We start from the raw sequence: 23,067 nt of genomic DNA, 5'->3' as shown, positions 1-23,067 counted from the left end.
TCACCTTGAGCTTAACGTAGACGAGGCTGACTACCTCTGACTAGAGGCTGTTTGACCAAGAGTAAATCCATCTTCATGTCTATTGAAGGTTATGCAGTTGTCACCTCCCGACTATAGGTAATCAATAGGTAATTGCCTAGTGTAAACCTAGTTTTGTAGTTAAAAACAGTTTAAACTGGCATCACACCTACCACGATTATGTAAACACAAATAACTAAATATGGAAAAAAATAAATACTAAAAACTAAATATTTTAAATAAATAATGAGCAAGCTTCATAATGTCAAATAACTTTTTTTTTCTTTCTGCCACATTTTGGATTTATTTAAATCCTGAATTTTTATCAGATGTTATCATCTAAGGTCCTCGGTTTTCCAAAAAAAATTTTGATTAATGAAATTTACATTTAGATAAGATTGTATAATCTCAAATCATTGTAATTGGCTATTTTTGCTATTTATAATGGACACTCAAAACTGCCTGCTTTGTATTACATTTCCATAAAAAATGAATGAGTGCAATATCCTTCTTGACACGTTTAATTGTAATACATTTACTAAGTGCATTAGTGATAAATTAAGACTAAATGTCTCATATAGGCCTACTGTAAAAGATATACGTAGATATTTCATAATAGGCATTTACACTTTTAAATTAAATCTGGTCACAAACATACGTCTTTGTTCAATGAGACAAGATACTCTGCTGTTATGTGCCACAGACCATTGAGTTCCCAGACTAGTTCATCAAAGCAAGATGCTTAAAGCATCAGTCCACACTGAGACCTGAGGATCGAGGAGGCTTATGTTCCACACAGCGGTGCATTGTCAGCTATTAATAACCTGAAAAGTCTGCAGTCACAGCACAGGAGACTCCAAAGTAAGGACTTTCTGATTACTGGCTTAATGGAACTGAATGGACCCAAATGCTGACTGACTTGCCAAGTCGATTTATCGCCTGCCTGAGACCAAACTCTTAGTTTTCCTCCAGTGCTCTAAAAGTCAAGCCTATTTTTTTTAATTGTGACATTTTAATGACATTTTCAATAAATATATGACAATTAATAAACAATTTTTTTCTCCCAATTCTCATATCATCATCATATTGGTAACACTTTAACAATAAGGTCCTATTAATGAACATTAACAAATGTATTGCTCAATGTAAGTTAAGGCTAGTTAATGCATTAGTTAAAGTACTTATCAATTTTTGTTAACATAAAATACAACTCTTCATTGTTAGTTCTTGTTAAAGCAGGTTAGATTAATAATAAAATAATATGAATAGATACAACTTTGGATTTGTATGTATTAGTATATGTTGACATTTACTAAGTAAGATTAATCCATGCTTTAGAGGTATTTTTTATTTTTAGTTCTTGTTAACTAATGTTAACAAATGGAACCTTATTGTGAAGTGTTTAAGCTGATTTAATTAAAATCATAATTCTGTGCGTAATAAGTAATACTAAACAATAGACATTGGATTTAATGTTGTCTTTAAAAAATACGTATTTATTTATTTTGATTTAGTTGTGATAGGTAATCTGGACTTTTTTTTATTATATTCACCATGTCAGAATCTCACAAATATTTTTTCTAAAGAACTATATACATAAAAACTATCTTATTCTGCCCTTAAAAACTAATTTAAGAATTATCTGTTATGCACTCCACAGCCTATAAGACATTTGCATCAAAACAAAGGATGCAGTTTGCTGTAAAGAGGTCTGTGAATGTTACACCAAGGCTCATTTCAATTGCTAATTTCTGGTGACGTTATCATGAAGGACTTCTCTGGGCATCGTTGTTTATTTCCTTGTGTGTGCATTCCAAGGACAAACAGATAAATGGGGAAGTATGAATTATTACTCCATTAACATCACTACATACACAAATAAAGCACTTTGTGACAGCGAATGTCATGAAACCTGTCAATAACATGACTGGGTAATAATTTACCTCATTATCAAAAGAAAGATATAAGATAATAATGTTTTACATAAAGAAAATTAAGCTCATTTTAAAAGTATAAAGAATGATATTGTTTCCATGACAAATAAACATTTTCTTCCCCAGTTCACAGTATAATAATCCAAATATAAAGTTCTCTCATTTTGAGTAGTTTTCATACATTCACATGGGAGTGAATTCTTAAAACGATACTGTTGTATCATATTATCCATGCCTGAAAAAAACTATGAAAGCTCATGCAGTACTGCCACAGGTCTATGGAAGTACTCCTCCTAGTGGCTTTTACATCTTGAACAATTAGCTTTTTATCTCCTCACTTTCAGTCATCCTAAAATCTCTCAGAAACATTAAACAAATGTCACAGCTGCTGAGTGCAACTAAAACTTACCTTTTTGATGGTTTTCGTTTGTACTAAGCCAAGCTCTCGGTTTTCATCAGCGACATATAGGGAGAGTTTGACATACGGATCGCTAAAGAGGGAGAAGAAAAAAAAGAGACAAAAACACATAAGACCTTCCCACAACAACAATTTAGAAAATTAAAAGTTTATACAATCAAGAACTAGGAAAGATTAAAATTAAATACATTTATTAAATAGTGATTTATATTTTTACAAGACTGATAGATCACTTTTTTTCCTCATCTTGTACACTGTGAAACTTTGGCTGGTCAGGCAATTAAGTAATGAAGAAATAAATCTGTCATGTTTTGGCATTGGGAAAATAATTCCCAAGGGAGATAAGCTACTAGGTTTAGGGCCCAGCGTTTAATTCTTACACAAATACACACATAAGTTGTTATGAATATATTTATATTTGTTGCGCTGCACTCTTAAGTACCATACAAAACTTACTGCCGTACAATTTAATACATTTATGTACCCACCCAACCTAGATAACAATGTGAAGCTATAAGTATGAAAAAATGGTATTTTTGTACAAACATTAGTGGAAAGATTATTTGCACTGATTTAGCGGATTTTTGAGAAAAGCATCTGCATTTCCCCATCCAACTCAACTAACACTCAGAGCAATCGGTCCGGGTGAAGTAAAGTTGGAAAAGTGGTCAGGAAACCGGAGGGAGACAAAGAACGGAAGCCATTAAAAAATTAAGGATTAGCACAGCAAAACTCATTAGCTTACCAAACAGGAACAATTAAACGCACAAAGAGAGACTAAATCAAACAATAGGTCAGATGCATGTTAAGCCCCTATCCCATATGGAAAAGTTGTATAAGAATCTTACAAGACGAGTATGATTGATAGTAGTACTTTTGAACATATTGCAATAAAGCTCAAACTGTAAAGTTCTATACTGTAAAATATGTTCTTTTTATAGAATGAAACTTAAGGTAAATACAGGATTGAGCAAATATTATTAAGCTATTATGAGAAAAAAATTATGTAAGGGACAATTGTTTTTTCACTGTACGTTTAAAAGAAAACGCACATTCTAATTTTTAATTTATCACTACATACTAATGAGCCAAAACATTATGACCACTCATGTGGTGAAGCAAAAAATGTTGATTAATTTCCTAACAAGGTTACATGTCAAGTTCTGAGTAGATTAGATGATTAGTGAACAATTAGTTCTTGTAGTCGATGTGTTGGATCAAGCACAAATGGACAGGAATAAAGATCTGAGCGACTTTGACAATGGCCAAACTGATATGGGCAGACGACTCTGTCAGAGTATCTCTGAAACGTAAGGCTTGTGTGTTGCTCCCGGTCAGCAGAGGTGAGAATTTACCAACAGTGGTCAGAAGTGGGACAAACCACAAACCGGTGATAGGAAGTATACTGTGACACAAGTCTCACAAAATTTTAATGATTGTTATGGGAGGATCAGACCAATCAGAGTTCCTATGATGACCCCTGTCCACCGTCAAAAGCACCTACAATGGGCATGTGGGCCTCGGAACTGGACCTTGGAGCAGTGGAAGAAGGTCGCCTGGTCCAATGAGTCGCGTTTTGTTTTACATCAGGCGGCCGTGTAAGTGTGTGCCGTGTGCCTGGGGAAGTGATGAAATCAGAACACACTGTGGGACGGCAACGAACTGGTGGAGGGAGTGTGACTCTCTGGGCAATGTTCTGTCCAATGAAACGCTAGGTCCGGCCTTTCATGTGGACGTAAATTTCACACGTGGCACCCACCTAAACATGGTTGCAGACCAGGTAGACCCCTTCATGACAATGGTGTTTCCTGGTGGAAGTGGCTTCTTTCAGCAGGATAATGTACATAGTACACATTGTTCAGGAATGGTTTGAGGAACATGATGAAGAGTTCAAGGTGTTGCTCTGGTTTTCAAATTTCCCAGATCTCAATCCAACTGAGTATCTGTTGGATGTGCTGGACCAACAAGTTTGATCCACAAGCGGCTCCACCTTGCAACCTACAGGACTTGAAGGATCTGCTGCTAAAGTCTTGGTGCCAGGAACCACAAGACACGTCAAGGTCTTGTAGAGTCCATGCCTCAGCAGGTCAGCGCTGTTTCAGCAGAAGGATCAACAGCATATTAGGCAAGTGGTCATAATGTTTTGTCTCATCGGTGTATTTAAAACTTATACACTTTTCCAAACTTATAGAATTGGTTATGTCCTTCCCATATGGAATTTTACACCTGACACCTGAAAGAGATTACATCGACTTTAAATACAAGGAGACATGAAGACTTTAACATGACAACAAACACAAAGTTCGAGGGAAAATGTTATCATAGTCGTCTTTTTAAGAACTCAACGGAATTTTACTGAATTTACTGAAAACAAAACACTTAGAATAGAAAACCAAAAACAGAAAGTGTTGTACCAAAACAGCAGGCTGTGTGACTAGGAACTGCTGATTTGTCTGAATCCCAGGTGGATTACTCTCTCCGTAAGGGTCTAGTGGGTGTTTTCATGCTGGTTTATTGAACTAACAGACACCTTTCCCCCACATCGACTAAGCATAGTCTCACATTTTAAAATGACAAAATCTTTGCATTTTCTGGTAGGGGAAAAAATAAAACACAAAACCTGTTTTTAAGTATGGTCTAATCCCAATTTCCAATCCTGAACTGCCATTACCAATTATATTATATAATTTGGAAACTATCTTATGATGTCATAGCATCCCAATATTGACATGTTAGCTTATTCAATTCTTAAAAAGATGTACTTTAAAATTGCCAGTAATTAGTATAAGTATGTAAATTGGGTTTCAGCCTGAAAGTCACTGCTACAAGCTCAGCATTTTCATTCATTGGCTTCTGGAACAGTTATTTAGAGTCCTTTCCTTTAGACCGTTATGCAGCTGAAAACAGTCTTCTCTGGTTTTTAATTGCAGTGTCTGGATTCCACGTCGCCTCTAATTGAATGTTTATACAAGGATTTGGCTTTCTTGATTAGGATAAAACAATATACCACTTTTGAGACTGGACATTCTTGCCTTCGTCAACACATTACGCATTTCGAACACAGATGGATGAATTTCACTTCCAGGAGTGCATAAAAAAAAAAATGTGATGAGTGATACGATTATGTGCCGATATATGAAAGTAAAGTGTATAAATATAAAAACGTGTATAACAAATGACAAAAATGCATAAATCATTCTGAGTATAGCCTGTAGACAAAGGCAAGAGTCGGAAAAATTTGCCTGCTTTGGAATTTCTTGGATCTTTGATTCTCTTGCCCAGCACTAGAGAAACCCCAGATGCCCAAATCACTGTCCCATTTCCCCGCGTTAAAGGCCACGGAGCCGCTCAGGTGTCATAAGAACACTAACAGTGCACACCGTTACCATAGAGATGGGCGAATTTGTCATGGGGGACTTGGTTCTGTTCTTGACTGTGTGCAAAAAGCAGAAATGAGAAGGGAACCAAGGGAAATACAAAACAAAAGTCTCGACTCTGAGACAGAGGACACTCTCAACTGACTGATCTCAACTGATTCAAGTAAAGTAAACTAAAGTTGAACAGGATTATTGACTGTGTGCAAAAAACTGCAGCTTCATTGATATTTTCAAGGACTTTCAAGGTTGATAGCAATCTGCGGTCAAATGACAACACAAGGTTTAAGAACTATGCAGCTCAATGTAAAATGGCTCGCTAATAAAGATACAACTAAAATTACACTAAAATTACTGAAACAAATATATGGATGAAAGAATCCCAAACCAAAAACACACTGTATGCTGTGTATTTGTATCTGAACTTCTCAAAACAAGAAATTATTGACTTTTCTGTATATCTTTATGCCAAAACAAATGAAAGCAGCATGCATTATATCAAGTTTAAATCTGAAAGAGACCAGATGTCACACTTTTTCCTTTTCTTTTTTTCTTTAATAAAAGGTCAGCTTTTGCAAAGTATGTGGGCTCTCTGGCTATTCTCACACTGTCAGTCCAAATTAGATTTGTGTATCCGATTGGAATCTGATCTAAGGGCGTATTCAGACCAGTGGATCGTTTGCTTTGTTCCGAAACAGGGGCTTAATTTGTTACAATGTTGCATTTTCTTCTTGATTCAGTGTGCCTCCACAAGGCAACATTTCAAAGCGTACCAAAATGTGTTTGTGCAAGTCACATGTGAGTAAAACATCCTCTTATTGGTCAGATTTCACCCGTTTATGTCAATCAATCTTGATGGATGACGCAGAATATTTTTGCTCCGCAGGCTCATGACATCTGCAGTCTCAAAAATTATTCAACCCCATTCATGGCAAGCATCTTTAGTACTTAGTAGTACACCCTTTTGCTGTTATGACCTGCTGCAAACGAGATGTACAACCCCAAATCAGAAAAAGTTGGGACATTTTGTAAAATGCATTAAAATCAAGAATCTGTGATTTGTTAATTCTATTTAAACTGTTTTTAACTGACAAAAGTACAAAGAAAAGTTTTCCAATGTTTTCACTGACCAACATAATTGTATTTTGTAAATATGAACAAATTGTGATTTTGATGGCTGCAACACACCCCAAAAAAGTTGGGACATAGACAAAATAAATGTGAAAAGATTATCCAACTCTTTTGAAACAGTCCAAAATGAGCAGGTGAATTGGTAATAGTTGAGGGTATCGTATTTGGGTGTAAAAGTGCTTCTCAGTCTTTTTAAGCAAAGATGGGTCATGGCAGCTGCTGCAGTCCGTAACTTATGTTCAAAATGAATGAGTACATCATGATTCCATTTTCCAAACCGTGTTTTTGACTTATCCTGAATCACTACGGTATGCCTATAATAAGTGTTTATATTCTGACTATTTCATCCCGGGGTCGGCTCGGCTGCGGAGTTGCCCAGTGACTCGCCATAGACATTAACGGAGAGAAGTAGCTCCGGCTACAATGTTCTTCCGCAAGACACTTGCAGTTTATTTATTAACGAACGTACACATCAAGCGCATTGCACACTGATGGTGAAACGCACCAATTAGGAATTCAGGAATTAAGGCATATACAAATGCAAAGAACATACATGTTTTTTTAACAGTTTTTTTTTTTTTTTTGATTTGATAGTTAAAAGATTAAAACATTTTGCTAACATGAGGTCTTGTCACTGTTAGTCTTTTAACATCAGTGTAAAACTAGGGTATGCAGATTAAGACCACTATTCATCAGCATGCATTGATTAATCCCATGGCATGTAGCAACAAAAAAAAACAAAAAAATTATTGGTGCGACCAAATCCTATGCTGGTTCTTAACCGAGAAAGTTGGTAGCACCAGTGCAACCAGTGGAAAAGTTAGTCTGGAGCCCTAACACTACATTAAAGGTAACTTTCAAAAATCCATAATAGGGGCCCTTTAAACTGTGCGTATTCAAGCAGGTGTAGTTGTGTTGGCCTATTTTGATCACAGATGCATTTTAGGCTGTGCCCACCCGATTTTCTCTGGGCCCACCTACATTGTGATTCCTGGCTACGCTAGTGCTGTGTGGGTAAGGCAGTAGACCTCTGTTGAATGTGCGTGACCTTTGAGCCCTCAGATGACATTGCACAAGATACCATCATGCTAATCCGTTAAATACAGCCACATGTGCTCAGGAGTAATTTGGAAAACCGTTTTCACTGAACACAGTCTGACTCAGCATTAAGAAATGCCACTTGAATCTCTGTTACTCAAGGAGAAAGCTTTACATCAGTTCTATGTGGAGATGCCGGCGAGTTCTCTGGGCCTGAGCTCATCTCAGATGGTCTAGAAGACAGTGGAAATGTGTGCTGTGATCAGATGAGTCCATGTTTCAGCTTGTTTTTGGAAAAAAATGGACACCGAGTTCTCAGTCCCAAAGACAAAAGGGACCAACCAGACTTTCAGCAGCGACAGGTCCAAAAGCAAACATCTCTGTCTCTCAAACATGTCTCTGTCCCAACTTTTTTGGGGTGTGTTGCAGCCATCAAAATCAAAATTTGTTTATATTTACAAAATACAATTATGTTGGTCAGTGAAAACATTGGAAAACTTTTCTTTGTACTTTGTCAGTTAAAAAAAGTTTAAATAGAATTAACAAATCACAGATTCTTGATTTTAATGCATTTTACAAAATGTCCCAACTTTTTCTGATTTGGGGTTGTATAACCAGACACCAGCTTCTGGCAGTGTTTCTGAGGAATCTTAGCTCATTCCTCATGAAACAATGGCCTCCAGTTCATTAATATTCTTGGGTTTGTGTGCGGCAACCGCCTTCTTCAAATACCACCAGAGATTTTCAATGGGTTTAAGTCAGGTGACTGGTGGCCACTGTAGAATCTTCCAGGACTTCTTCTGCAACCAGCCTTGGTGGAATTTGTGGTATGCTTGGAGATCATTGACCTGTTGGCAGGTCCAATGACGTCCAAGCTTCAGCTTCCTCACTGACAGCATGTCGTTCTCTCCTAGGATTTCCTGATATTTCAATTTCAATTTCAACTTCCACAAGCAGCACAGATAAAGAGATGCTCTTTGGTTTTCAATCACAAAATCTCACATAATCAGACACTGCTGCTTTTTATATAATACATTGCACATTATGATGACACTTGGTCTGTTCGGCCATTTGGTCGGATTGCTTTCTCACCTCAACCGAACCGAACTGTAACTGTTCAGATCCAATTTGTGTGTTCCATACCGCGCTTTCATTTTCAAGAATATCTGCATTGGTTTCTATGGCAATGGTGATACGTTGGTAGGTATACGGCAAAAATAACAACCGCACCATGGAGTGTTTGCAATACAGCAAATGTTTTCCTATTTATAATATGCACAAAAAACGGATTTGGACAAACAGTCTGAACGTAGCCTCTGAGCGGCCGATGCCAGCATAGTCAAAGACTTCCAGAAATTAAGTGCAGATGTTAGGTATGGGTTTAAATTAATTTCGCTATTCAGTATATGAATGATTCGTCAAAAGAGGTAGGAAATGAAAGAGACGTTCTGTTCGGAGTCAGATATTGTTCTATCAAACCCTCCTCACTTTTTCCGTTGAGACATCTGTGAAGGTGCCTTGTGGCGTCTTACTTGCTCAGCTGCACATCTTTTGCTTTAATTAGCACAGATGTAGCATCATCCTCATGAACCAAACACGTCAGACTCAGAAACGCTCATGCCGTCGAGCAATCTGTCCATAGAGGAGATACCCATTATGCGTATTAGAATTAGGGCTGCAACAACTAATCGATAAAATCGATTATAATCGATTATGAAAATCGTTGTCAACGAATGTCATTATCGATTAGTTGGTCTGCTTACGTCACGGGGAGTGTTTACTGGTACGCACACACACGCAAGGTCTCTCTCCCTCAGGCGCTCTGCCGAGCGCGCGCGCTACACGGTTTGGAGCAGTCTCTTCTGTCTCGCATGCGCGCTCTAGATTTCGGGAGTTTGAACTAATTCGCGGGCATCAGGGAGCCGCAATCAATATGCGGGAGACTCCCGGGACTTCCGGGATCTTGGGATGTCTGTATTTTGTCTCGAGCATCAGGTTGCGCAATCAGTTCGCTCGCAACGTAAGTGATGGATTAAAATAGCGCTACCGCAGAAATAGGTTAAATTAAAACGGTCTTTACAAAGCGAAGCACTAAATATAAAGGCAGTTAATAACAGCAGCAGTAAAATATTGTTTTTTAGTCACTGTACTCAGTGGTTTTCAGCGAATGCTTGTGCACTAATGCATAATTTCTCCTGTCCTTTACTCAAGCCTGTTAGCTTGCTGGGTAACGTTACCTCCATTCCGTTCTCTTTTTATAGCATTTGTCTACTAAGTTTTAATTGTTTTTCAAACGCGATCTACTGCGGCTCTACGTTCACACAATTGTTTTCAGTCTTTCTATATTTATTTAATCAATTTATCCTTATATTATTCTTTTATATATTATATATAATATATATTATATTCTTTATCCTTATATTCCTTATATATAATTAATTTTAAATAAAAATTAAATGAATTATATATTTTAGATGTTTTTAGTTTGTTTTTAGTTCAGATATTCACATCTGAACAACATGTCTGTGTAAATTTGTTTTAACAAAAATTGAGTTAAAACATAATATGTTGGATATTTTTTTTTTAACAATAATCATGTTTGTCAACTTGCCATCAGCAATTATCATTAAAAACAATGCAAATATTGATATTAGTAAAACTCAATGTGTGGCTTTTGCACTTTTTAAAGTACACTTTTACACATAAATACCCTGATTTAAGGTTTTATTTAGTTATAATAAAAAAAAAAATCTAATTTAATTTCTACCCGATTAATCGATTAATCGAAAAAATAATCGTCCGATTAATCGATTATCAAAATAATCGTTAGTTGCAGCCCTAATTAGAATGTATATCTACGACCAGTGGGAACATGGGATACACAAACATTCACACTGTCACACACACATGCACACACTCTATGACTCTGTGATTGGAGCAGACAGGTCTGATGGAACCTACAGTAAATCAGCACAGTTAGAACATAAGGAGCTGTGACGTCTACACCACAGGAGTAAGTGTGAGACAGAAAGAAAGAGAAAACTGGTAGAGCAAAATGAGAAAGAGACAAATACAAGCCATTTTACACATCAATCCCTTCCCTCATTCAAACCAAAAACTGGCATTTGTAGAAATTTTTCAGTTTAATGTTTAATATAGTATTACATTAAATATAATATTACTACTTTTACATTTTTATTATAGTGTCTAAAGCTTTCAGAATCTTTTCAACAAATCTTTTCTAGCACTTTTTTAAAGACAGAGGATAATATGAGGAGATGGACCACTAAACAGACCAAAATAAACAGTAGAAATCTTAATGCTCAATATGACAAAGGAAATTTAAAACCAGAAGGGTAAAATTCTTGCATTCTGCTTGCTTTTATGATCAGACATAGAGATACTGTGTGTGCAGCGTCTCTCTTTTAACAATGATGTTGTCAGTTTAATTACTTAAGCTGAGAAATATAATGTAGCGACTCAGTAGCAAAGCTATTTTATTAATAAAAGTCATGGGACAGCGTTGATAAGTTTGTGCTTCTGAATGTTTCTGTAAATAAGCTTCAATGAAAACAGCACATTAATATAGAATGGTGATTAAACTGACTTGGAGTTACCCGTGCATAAAACTTTTTTTGCACACTTTCCAGCCAATCAGAATTGAATATTCAGACAGACCATGGTATAATCAAATAAAATAAAATAAAATTTACTATGACAGCAGTGGCAAAAGGGCATTCAAGGGTTTCCACAGCATGATGGTTACTAGGGCTGGGAGAAAAAATTGATTCACCTAGTTATCGTGTTTTTTTGTAATTTTTTTTATTACAGAATCGATATTAATTCAAATAAAATTGCTTTATTTTTGTCCTTGCTTATAGATGAGGTTGACAGAAGTTAGCCACTTTCATTCCAACAGAGGATGAAATGTGTCATTATCTATGGCTGTAAAAGTGACGTAATATCCCTTTCAAGTGGACGCGTGGAAGCGACGTGACGCTGAATGCACTGAAAAGCTCTCGCGCTACTCATATGCTGAGAGAAAAATAAGACAATAGAGCTGCACGATTCATCTTTAAAAGACTGCGATATCGATTCAAAAACCTACACAATCTTCGTTCATTTCGTCTGTCTATTAAACCTTTGACAAAATCATATCGCAACATTCAAATCTGTGTTGGCGCTGCCTACAAGTGAATGTAGTATGATGCTTCAGAAATAAAAGTCAAAAAGATGTGATGAATTGTTTTTGTAAATATGACTCATCTTATACATAATGTACAGTCTGTATAAGTGTATAATTTAACTTTTCCCCATGGTCTAGTGTTAAAAAAGTAAATAAAAATCACAATATATTGCAATATCGAATCACAATACTACAAAATGCAATACCGTATCGGCGCCCAAGTATCGTGATAGTATCGGATCGGGAGATAGGTGTATCATCCCAGCCCTAACGGTTACCATATATTCATAATTAGAAAATAGCTGGAAAATAGCTGCCTGGTGGTGTTACCAAGATGGCAGCTGAATTTGGGTAGGTAATGCAGTTTCGTAGAGACTAGCAATAGCAAGCTAGCTTTGAAAGCAGATCCCTTCAGAACGCTCTTCAAAGCCACGGCTCCTCCAAAACACACAAACGTGCACAACCAGAGCAGAGTCTGCAAAGCACCACGAGAGACGGCATTAAACTACCTCATGTCTTTTAAGCACATAACATTAATAATAATGAACGTAAACATCTTAAAGAGCTCTGACTCCTGCAGATTAATTTCGGGTTGTCATCTCGTAATTATGACATGCCGTGAACGCAGCATAAGCTCGTTGTTTTGGTTCAGAGTAGGGATGGGCATGATTAATCGACGATCGATTATTGATCATTAAGAATTTCGTCGATCAGGTTAATTTGTTATCGATTATCATTAAACTAATGCTGCTGCGTTGCGTAGTGTGAGTGGAAAGTGAACGTGTTCCCCGGGCTGGTCAAGTTAGTGCGGAGGTACCTGTGCATCCGGCAACGTCAGTCCCCTCAGAGCGGGTGTTTTCAGCGGCTGGACTGAAGCCTTGTTTACACTCGACGCGTCCGCACGAGCGCGAAGGTGAGCGCGGCAAAAATGACGTCATTGCGGTATTCGGTGTTTCACAGACGAGCGCGTCGAGTATAAACGCCTCGTCTGTTTGGGGAGGTGCGTGCGCAATCTGCGGAGACTCGCGCTGCAGAGCCAGGCGAAAGTGTAAACGAGGCTTGACGGTCAGGTTGCGGTCGCGTCTGACCCCAGATCATGTCATCAATGATGCAATGCAATGATCTTTCTCAACAAAAATCAGTAGACTGGTGTAGAAGTTGTATGTGAGTTACTAGTTATTTTTTATGAGGCTTTGTTAAGTAGCCTAGCCTAATTGATTGTTACTGTAGGTAGGCTAATCTCTCACCCTCTTTCTCGACTCCGTTCTCGGATAGTTTTGAGTTACATTTTGACAAAACCTGTCAGATCTAAGAATTATTATGTTTTTGGTTAAGTTATTGTTTAACATGATTTTTTTTTATTATTTATTATTTTGGAACAAACGAGGGTCTCTGTTTAAGAACGCCAACTCGCAGCTGCAGGTTCCGTTGCTTTCGAGCACCGCCGCGCATATATCTTCAAGTTTAGCCTAACCGAACGTCCAGTTTTACTGCCACAAGTTGATCATCTTGTAATAAAGATCTAATCGAGGAAAAACACACTGTATGTTTGTATTTTCATTGCATTTTTTAATTTATAAAAAGTTAAATAAATAATGAATTTGAATATAAAAATATTAATGATTAATCGATAGTCGATCGTTAATTCTCCCGACGATCGACTAAGAAAATTTAATCGAATGCCCATCCCTAGTTCAGAGGAACTGTAAAATGGAGCTGCTGTTTGTTACAAAAAGTATTTATGAAAAGCATTGCCTATCCAAGCTTTAAAGGTGCTGTATGTTTTTTTTTAACTGTACTAAAGCATAAAAATACCATAATATGTTTGCAGATATTTAGGAAACACACCAAGTTGTTTTTTGAAACAATGTTTCTCTGAATAACAATGGTACAGCCAGTTATTCTACTTTGAGATGTGCGTTCCATGTCAAAATGTCTGTTTTTGTTTTGGTCTGCATGACCCAACCCACTGCCAGTTTACCCAATAGTATTTTCGACACCCCAGGTTGTCAGGTTTTCCCAGCGCACTGCAGACATAGAAGCCAGCAAACAAATTGGGTTAGTGATCACAGATTCTATCCGACCCAAATAGTCTCGGGATTCATCTATAAAGCTATATGACCAGAAGTCATTTTAAAACGCAGATAATTTAACTCTTGTTCGCCTTCCATTGTCAATTGTGGTTGTTCCTGTTGCGTGTCCAATCTGGCAACACGCATGACTGTCGAGTCTGAGGATGAGGGTGCCAACTCTCACCAATATTTTAAATTTTTGTATAATAATACAGTATCCATTTTAACCACTATCTGTCAATATTACATACTCCACCTTTAACGTTTGTAAGAGCCCTCTCTTTCACATCCTCTGGGACAGTAAACACCCATTATATCTTGGATATTATAATATTTATTTTTTGCAACACTGATATGAGAATGTGATTTAGTAAACTGGCAGTTCAAATATCGCCAAATATACACTGATGTTCAAAAGTTTGGAGTTAGTAAGACTTTATTTTTAAGAAATTTAATACTTTAGCAAGAACACATTAAATTAATCAGAAATGACGGTAAAGACATTTATAGTGTTACAAAATATGTATTGAATGCTAGTCTTTTGAAGCTTATATTCAAAGAATCCTGAAAAATGTATCAGGTTTCCACAAAAATATTCAGCACAACTGTATTCAACTTTAATAGTAATCAGAAATGTTTTTTAAGAATCAAATCAGCATGTCGGCACCGATAGCCTCATGGGCAAGTACGCCGACATGTAGCGCCGTTGTGCTTCGGGCATCCCGAGTTCAGGTCCCAATCCCATCCACCCTCTCTTTCTCACCTCACTTCCTGTCTAGCTACTGTCCTATCCTAATTAAAGGCAAAAAAATCTTTTAAAAAAAATCTAATCAGCACATTAGAATGATTTCTGAAAAACCATGTGACACTGAAGGCTGAATGATGCAGAACATTCTGCTTTTCCATCACAGGAATAGATGATATTTTAAAATATTTTTAAAATAGAAAACTGTTGATTCAAATTGCAATAATAATGTCAATTTTATTGACATTAATGCAGCCTTGGCAGGGCTTTTGAACAGTAGTGTATATTACAAACAATACAGCTAAATGTTGTAAACGCCATTATTTGGCTATTTTAGTTTCATAGTAGCAACTATATTGAATTTGAATCTCAAACATACAACACTGCTCCTCAAAAATAAAAACCTAATAAAATATTGTCGCACTTTGTCTCAAAATAGAAAGGAAGGAAATACCTTGGTCTGCGAAGCAGCAAAAATAAATAAGTCTATTATGCAACAGAGCGGACAACTGCAGTTGAGGGTGCATTTATCTAAGTGGCATAGACTTAAAGCCAATGTGTCATTACACATTACAGAGAGCCAAGCACCAGACACCTCCACTTTGAAGTTCAACAGAGATTTGTGACTAGGTGACAATTTTTAAGCCTTCTAAGAATTTAAATGGTTTGGCATCAAAGGTTAAACCTGCACAGAACCTAATACAAAAAAAGTGACGTAAAAATTTAGCACTGTTTAAAGCAAATTAAAATTTAAAACAAAATGTATTCGGCTCTGCAAATGTATTAAAATTGTATGGTACAATATAACTATAACTTTACAAACGCCCAAAGTCAGGTCTTGTAGGCTGCAAGCTGTAAATGTGAGTGTTATGATTGTATGCCCTAAGCTCACGTTATTCATTATCGAAGTAATAGAGTTTGATGAACATGGACAAATTACATTGCAGGCATTTCAGGGGCCATAAATGTAAACAGTACATCAATCACTATTTACTTCATTTGCATCTTTGTTTACCTTTTCTTTTTAAATTTCTAGTATTTGTTTTAATTTAATTGTTAACATTTTTTATATATTAATAATTCTTTTTATTTTTTATTTTTTTTGATTATGCTATGGTATGGAAATTGGTATAATGAATCATGCTTTTAACTGCTATAAGTTCAGTAAAGTTATAAACCCTAGTGCAAAGTTGGCAGGAAATGCTGTGAAATAATGATTTTTATAATGGCCTATAAAATGAATAAATAAAAACATATAAATAAACATTTCTATCTATTCTAATGCCCATCTGACATCAAACACAGTACATACAAGATTCAAAAAGTTAACTGTTAAATCACGTTGTCAGTAATTAATAAACTCTCTGACCTCTGACTTTAGGACCTGAGAACTTTAAAGTCAAATAAATAGAACTTGCAACATTGCAAAAATGAGATCAACCAAGCATTTTCCCTTTGTTCTCCTTTCCTGGCAGACAGATCATTTGTTTGGATAAGTCTATTGTCTAATTCAAGAGAAAGCCTCACAGAGTGCAGCTCAGTTGGTCTGCCACTGAATGAAGGAGGAAATACAGACAAACACACACACACACGGTTCCAACATTTGCATTTGCTAATGAATGCCTGAAAAGACTGAACAGGTGCACAGTTTCTCCGGACACCTCCTTTTGTTCTTCCTTACCTTGCACCAATGATGTCTTTCTTCGCCAGATCAATGCCAGCAATGACCTTGACACGAAGAATACGAGATTCATTCTGCAAAATATGACACAGAAAAAGACCATCATGAATAAATCACCTCTCGTATGAGTCTGGAAGCAAGAAAAAAAACATCCCCATGGCCTAAATTTAAGACGGGATAAGAGTGTCCTAATTTCACCTCACTTCTCGTCCAGGAGAGGACAAAAAAAAAGAGCATCTTAAAGAAATTAGCAGGAAGCTGCAGCCAAAAAAGCTTTTGCGTTTATTGATAGACACGGAAACGAAACTGTTTTAATGATACAGCGTCCGTGAGAAATAAATCCCCCTGGGCGCTGTTAACGTTGTATTGTCTTATGACTGAATAAGGTGGTCTAAACTTCGCAGCTCGGCCTTCAAAATCTCTCCAGCTGTAGATACGATACGACCACCATTTCACGACTCCCACTCTGCATAAGTGCATCCCGCCTCCAACATCACTTTGGCCTTTATTCAATAGCCATTCATGCTGCTCACAATTACACAACGAGCATCTTATTCTCCCTCTCGCTTTTGAAGCTCACCAGTCCAGAACTGACACACTGTAAGAGGGTAAGAAAGGCCTTCTTCTCTTGCTTTACCCACTTCTGCTCTCTACAAGACTGAAATTCTCTTTCTATTTGTCTGACGATCTGCATTATCACAAGACAAGCATCATTCGTGCAGCCGAAGCAAACATCCAGTGTGCCAGCTTGTATTTATTCTGCCTGTCAAATATGACCTAATTATTACAGAACGAATACCAGTATGGATGAGATTGGAGAAGCCTTTATGTTCTGACAGGTACGGGTGTTACCGGCCTCCCATCGGGTGGCCCAGACGGATGCAGCTGTGCTTTTATTAATCAAATGCAAACAAAGACTAGATTTCTCTGTGGAGAACCACTACTTGGTATCAAGAAAAATGGATTTAACCATTTGTTAAACAAAGTTAAAAGTTTTTTTTAGCACAGAACAAATATTTTGGTTTGCAAATAAATCAAACCAATTTTTACAATGTACCCCTTGTTCATCTCACATCATTTTGCAACAAGTATTAGATCTCATAAGATGTTAGCATTTCCAGGACATTAAGAGCAGTTGCATATGAAGGCAAACAAAGCTCTTCTTTTCATTCCACAAGCACACTCCCTAAATCCAGGTCTATATTATACAAAATCCATCCTCACCCTAATCACACCGCCAGAACTTGTTGCATTATGACACAGACTCACGACACGCCTTTTTCAAATAAACTTGCCAAGAAAAACAGCACTAGCCTTCAACTCCGATCAGGCTTATGAAATACCATAACAGTTCAGATCTCAAGTCAAGGATGACAACAATTCTGGATAACAGAAATGTCAGATTTCCAGATTTTCCAATCAACATTAAAGGTATTTACACAGGAATCACAATGGATGACCCAAGCTGTCGGATAATTAAACAATTTGAAAGACAAGTGATCAATTTTATATTTCAAAGCAATTTTTTTTATTGCTAATGGGTTTGCAATAAAATGTTTTTCAATGTTGAAAAAATTGCTAGTGGGTTTGTCCACTACTGACAACTCATCGGTACTGCCGATGAAGCCCAAGGCTGCTGTAGAGGAACTAGAAGAGGATGTGAGGAACAGCTAAAAAGCCAAGGAATATCTATGTAAAAGGGCTGCTACTCTTCAATGCTGTTATCGTGTCAAAAAAACAGCAAAAAGCTAATATGTAACATTGTAAGTGTCTTTATTGTTACTTTTGATAAATTTAATGCAGCCTTGCTGATTTTTGTGCATGCAAAAGAGAGAAAATCACATTACACTTGCACTTGATCCAAATGTGAAAACATTAACCAGGTTAGCAAGCACTTAAATTAAAATGAAAATTAGTATTAGTAATACCACTAATTAGTCATTAAGATGACAACATGAGTCCCCCTCGAGTAACGTGACCTTAAATGTCTTGCTCAAGATCATGATGGTTGATGAATTAGGATTTGAGGCTAGAATCTTTTGGTTACCAGCTCAGATCAAGTCACGTCAGCCACAACAAACTCCAAAGATATATTGACTGGAAACATTAGCAAAGGAGGATCAAAATAAAGCGGTATGTTTACTACGTCAACAAAACTTTACCAGCTCAATATGTCAAGTCTATAAATAAGGACGAATGGCTTTGCCACAACTGTATTTTACATGCTTGACTGATATAGTAATTAAGTCATGCAGGGCTGCAGCTGATTTTATTTCACATTTACGTAAGATGTCAGGAAAGGATTACTCAGGCTGTGGCTGTCAAGCTGGATAATTAGGATTAAGATTCCACGAGCCTCTTAGAGAGCAGAAGCTCTAACTAGTTTCCTGTGCAAACCCAACAATTAGTTCAATGACAGGTGTGGTATTTTCAAGTAATATTTCATCAGGTCTCAACTGGCGTCTGCTGGGGTCATTGGGAGAACTGCAATTCAATATTGTCTTAAACGTTACTTAAAACAACAGCACAACACATTAGCAGTTCCCTAAAAGAAGCCATAAATGTTCAATCACAGTCAAATTACTGCCTTTAATACATGGTTCTAAGCATAGGCCGAGTCATAGAACAAAGTTAGTGTCGGTCTGTTTGATAGATTATGTATTTGCATATTAAGTGTAAGGCAGAAAAGAGCGAGGTAAGATTTGGTTTTCTGAAGCAGAACTAATAAAACACAAGCTAGTGGTTCATGAGGTAATGTTTTTGTAAGAATTCCAGTGCTGTTGGCGGCAATAGCCTCATGGGCAGCACGCCGACATATAGCGCAGTTGTGCTTCGGGCGTCCCCGATTAACCAATTATCCATTCAGGTAACCCACCGAGTTGATTTTATTGAAAATATGTCATTTTTAACATCTCAAATAGAAACAATTTGTTTAATAATGGTTGCTACACCCCTAATAAAGTCTATCCCAGAAACGAGTTCTCCTATTTTGAGATGTTCTATGAAATTTTCAGAATTGCTCAAATATAATTCATAGATCCATGCTGTCACTGCTAGGGTTGGGTATCGAGAACCGGTTCCAAATGTCCAAAAACCATGGGTTCGATAAGACGTGCATTTCAATTCTGCTTATCGATTCCTGTGAGCGCATTTTTGTGTGCTGCACACACATCCAAAGCGATTTTAATGTGACTTTAAACAATTCAAGCGAAAGAAAACTCACCCATTGTTTTCTGTTCTGCTCACACATCCAAAACGACATGTGCACAGAAAACTGCCTCTCATACTTTATAGTACTGAACAGAGTTCTCTTATGAGAATATCCTCGTAAACACAGTCAGTTATGTCTTAAGTGAACGTAAACAGTTGACAACAAAAACACATGTAACAGTACATTGTATCCGTGCAGCAAAGTGACAGCAGCCTAATATTCCTGCTTCCGTCTCTATAATAATGTTAATCAAACAACTAAACAGAGAAAATTCCCTTGCTGTTCTTGACTTTTGTAGCTATATTTTAATTGTTCTTTTTTTTAATTGCTGAAGGTTAACTTGTCTTTAATAATGCTTGGCATTTATATTTGTTAGGCTAGTTGTTTTTATGGTATTTTTAAACCATAGCCAAAAGTTACTTGTGTAAGTGTTCTTCGATTTTTGTTCATAGTATTCAGCTACAATGCAATGTTTTACAATAAGACTTAGAGTAAATGTGAATGATAAAGCTTTATTTTTCCTTATTGGAAATCAGGCGGAATCAGAATCGTTCAAATTCGAACAATTCCCAACCCGACTCACTGCACAGAGTTATTATCAAAGGGCTTCTGTTTTTAACCTATCTAAACACAGATTTGGAAACCATTTGTATAGATGCTTTCATCAGCAGTTACATAATCAAGACTGCTGAGTTCAGTGGATGCATTTCCATATCACTGAAGTTCATAATGTCATGACACCTGGTTTCGTCAGAACCAAGTCCGCCTTATTGAAAGGTTCACTGTAAGTGCTTCGAGGCATGGCATCATGCTAATTTTGCAATACGTTTATTAAGTGGCCCTAAAGATTAGTCAAATTACACCACAAACAACAGGAACTGAGAAGCCAGGGACCAAGGGCAATACAGGGACCATATAATATCTAAGCAGTAGTGATGTGCAAACCTACCTATAAAACTATCTTCAAAGTAGTCGTGGGATGCATTAACCAACCTTAAGGAAATCCTGTATGAAGTCAGGTATCTAACAGTGTCCTCTCAATCAGCTCCCTAGGTCGTGAAACAGTATATCGTGTGCACAAATTCGGGCACTGGTAAGGAGTCGGACAGTGAGGACCCTGCTCACAACACATTGAAACATTACCTAGCGATGTATGTTTATGCTGAAATATAATTAATGGTTTGCATTTTAAAAAACATCTATTGCGTGTCATTATGTCAGAGGTGTTATGTCAGAAAGTAAAAGTCCTGCCATATGATCATTCCACCCATGTACTCAGCCAGCTGATCTCTTGGCTGAAAAACTGCTAATTAGCAAATCCAGGTGATTGGAACAAAATACTGAGGAGGACTTTTACTTTCTGAACCTGGACTTTACACCTCTGCATTATGTGTAGTGTATTACATGATTTATGTTTCGCACTTCAGAACTTCAGTTAATTCTCACAGTGCATTGTGGGACTTTTTAGGGAACGAATGATTCAGTGCACTGGTAGGATTTTGCATTTCAGACAGCCCTAAAAATGCTCCTTGATAAGTGCCCTAGGGAGTTGATTGAGACGCACCCCTAAATTACAGCAAGCTATCACCATGCTAATTAAACACACAAAACATGTTTGACTAAAATACAGACAACCGTTAAGTAGTTTGGGGTCAATGTTTTTGAAAGAAGTCACTTCTGTTCACCAAGGCTGCATTTATTGGATCAAAAAAGCAGGAAAAAACGGCAATACTGTGTAATATTATTGCAATTTAAAATGACTGGATTCTACAGTATTTTAATATATTTTAAAATATAATTTATTCCTGTGATGGCAAAGCTGAATTTTCAGCATTCATTACTCCAGTCTTCAATGTCACACGATCCTTCAGAAATCACTCTATAATATACTGATTTGTTCTCAAGAAACATTTCTTATAATTATCAATGCTGAAAAATAGTTGTGCAGCATGATATTTTTGTGGAAATGTGATACATTTTTTGATGAACAAAGTTAAAAAGAACAGCATTTATTTTTAAACAGATTTCTTGTAACAATGTAAAAAACTATTTAACGCATGCTGAATAAAGGTATTCATTTTTAGTTTTTCTGAGCACCAAGCATTAGAACAGTATTTTAAAAATATGCAATTTAACTAGTCAGTTCTTGTTGAGACTTGGGCCAGTGAGTAAACACCTAGTAACCACCAAGAACACCCTAGAAACCACATAGCAGTCTCGTGAAAACCACACACAGAATACCCTAGCGAAGTCAACGAGTTCGGCAACAACACTAAAACATACAGTAAAAATATAAAGTGAAAATCTACATTTATTTATTTGTGTTTGAACTCCTTATTTGGAGACTAAGAGAAACAGGGTTCATTCAGAGCTAATCATGTAAGAAGTGGGCAGCAGTCCAATGTTTGGAAATTTGGTTTTGATAACAAGGTTGCAAGTTCAAGTGAAAGACTCCCTTTATTCATATTGCCATTAAACAACATACTTTATATGTTGACCTATGGGAAACATAGCGACGGGGCAGAGACGTGGAAGATCTGACCGGTTACGTCGCTGACCTTCAGTAAGCATGCGGCTGCTATGTGCAGAATGCTTAATTACTATATTGTTTCAGCCTCCTCGACAACTCAGTTACTCTCTGAATTGCACACAGAATTAAACACCATTTCCAAATCAAACCCATTCCATGCCCTGAATTCCAAACGAAAAAATTCCATTAAACACTATTAAATGGACAACACGTTTCAAAATATTAAGAAACAAACGCTTTTCTATTCTCATGTTTCTTTCGCACTTAGAATTCATGGATGCAATTTGATACACTAATATGAAATACTTTAAATATAAAAATGCAAAATGTTGACCTTGGCTAAGAAAGAGAGAGAGACACTCATTCAATATTGACAAGAAAATAAAACATTTAAAAGGAGGAGCACTGCCTGCAATCTAAACAAACAAGAGATTTTCTGCAGCATCATTACATAACACAATTAAAAATAATTCTAAATTTCTGATATCTGGCTGCCATCAAAATAGAAATTACAGTTGAAAAGCACTATGGTGTACAGTATACTTGCCCTTAGGGATAAACAAAGTAATACATCTATCAAAAGGGGAACTAGCTTTATATATATAATAGTAGTAAATGGTAGATTTGGTGGAGTCTCGGGTTTTCTAGCTTCATCTCAGGACCTCAGCACAGAGGAATGCCACACGGATCAAGATTCGATCATGATTCGGCTGCAAATATAGCTCATGT

General features: G+C 36.8%; 1 protein-coding gene across 20 annotated transcripts in view; it reads right to left on the bottom strand.

Moving 5' to 3' along the window:
• The window catches only part of nedd4l (NEDD4 like E3 ubiquitin protein ligase), a 74,868-nt gene that overhangs the window by 47,192 nt on the left and 4,609 nt on the right, over positions 1-23,067 (bottom strand). For all 20 annotated transcript variants that reach the window (XM_077194115.1, XM_077194111.1, XM_077194122.1 and 17 more), the window contains exons 2-3: positions 16,598-16,671; positions 2,362-2,443 (exon numbers count right to left, since the gene is read on the bottom strand). In XM_077194115.1, coding sequence (XP_077050230.1) covers positions 2,362-2,443; positions 16,598-16,671 — 156 coding nt within the window. The remainder of the gene's footprint in view (positions 1-2,361; positions 2,444-16,597; positions 16,672-23,067) is intronic.

This window comes from Siphateles boraxobius, unplaced genomic scaffold (genome assembly GCF_051911475.1).
Source record: "Siphateles boraxobius isolate OS27281-9 unplaced genomic scaffold, OSU_SipBor_1 11, whole genome shotgun sequence".
Classification (NCBI taxonomy): Eukaryota; Metazoa; Chordata; class Actinopteri; order Cypriniformes; family Leuciscidae; genus Siphateles; species Siphateles boraxobius.
The sequence above is the reverse complement of the archived record's forward strand: the minus strand, read 5'-3'. Positions and strand labels throughout refer to the sequence as shown.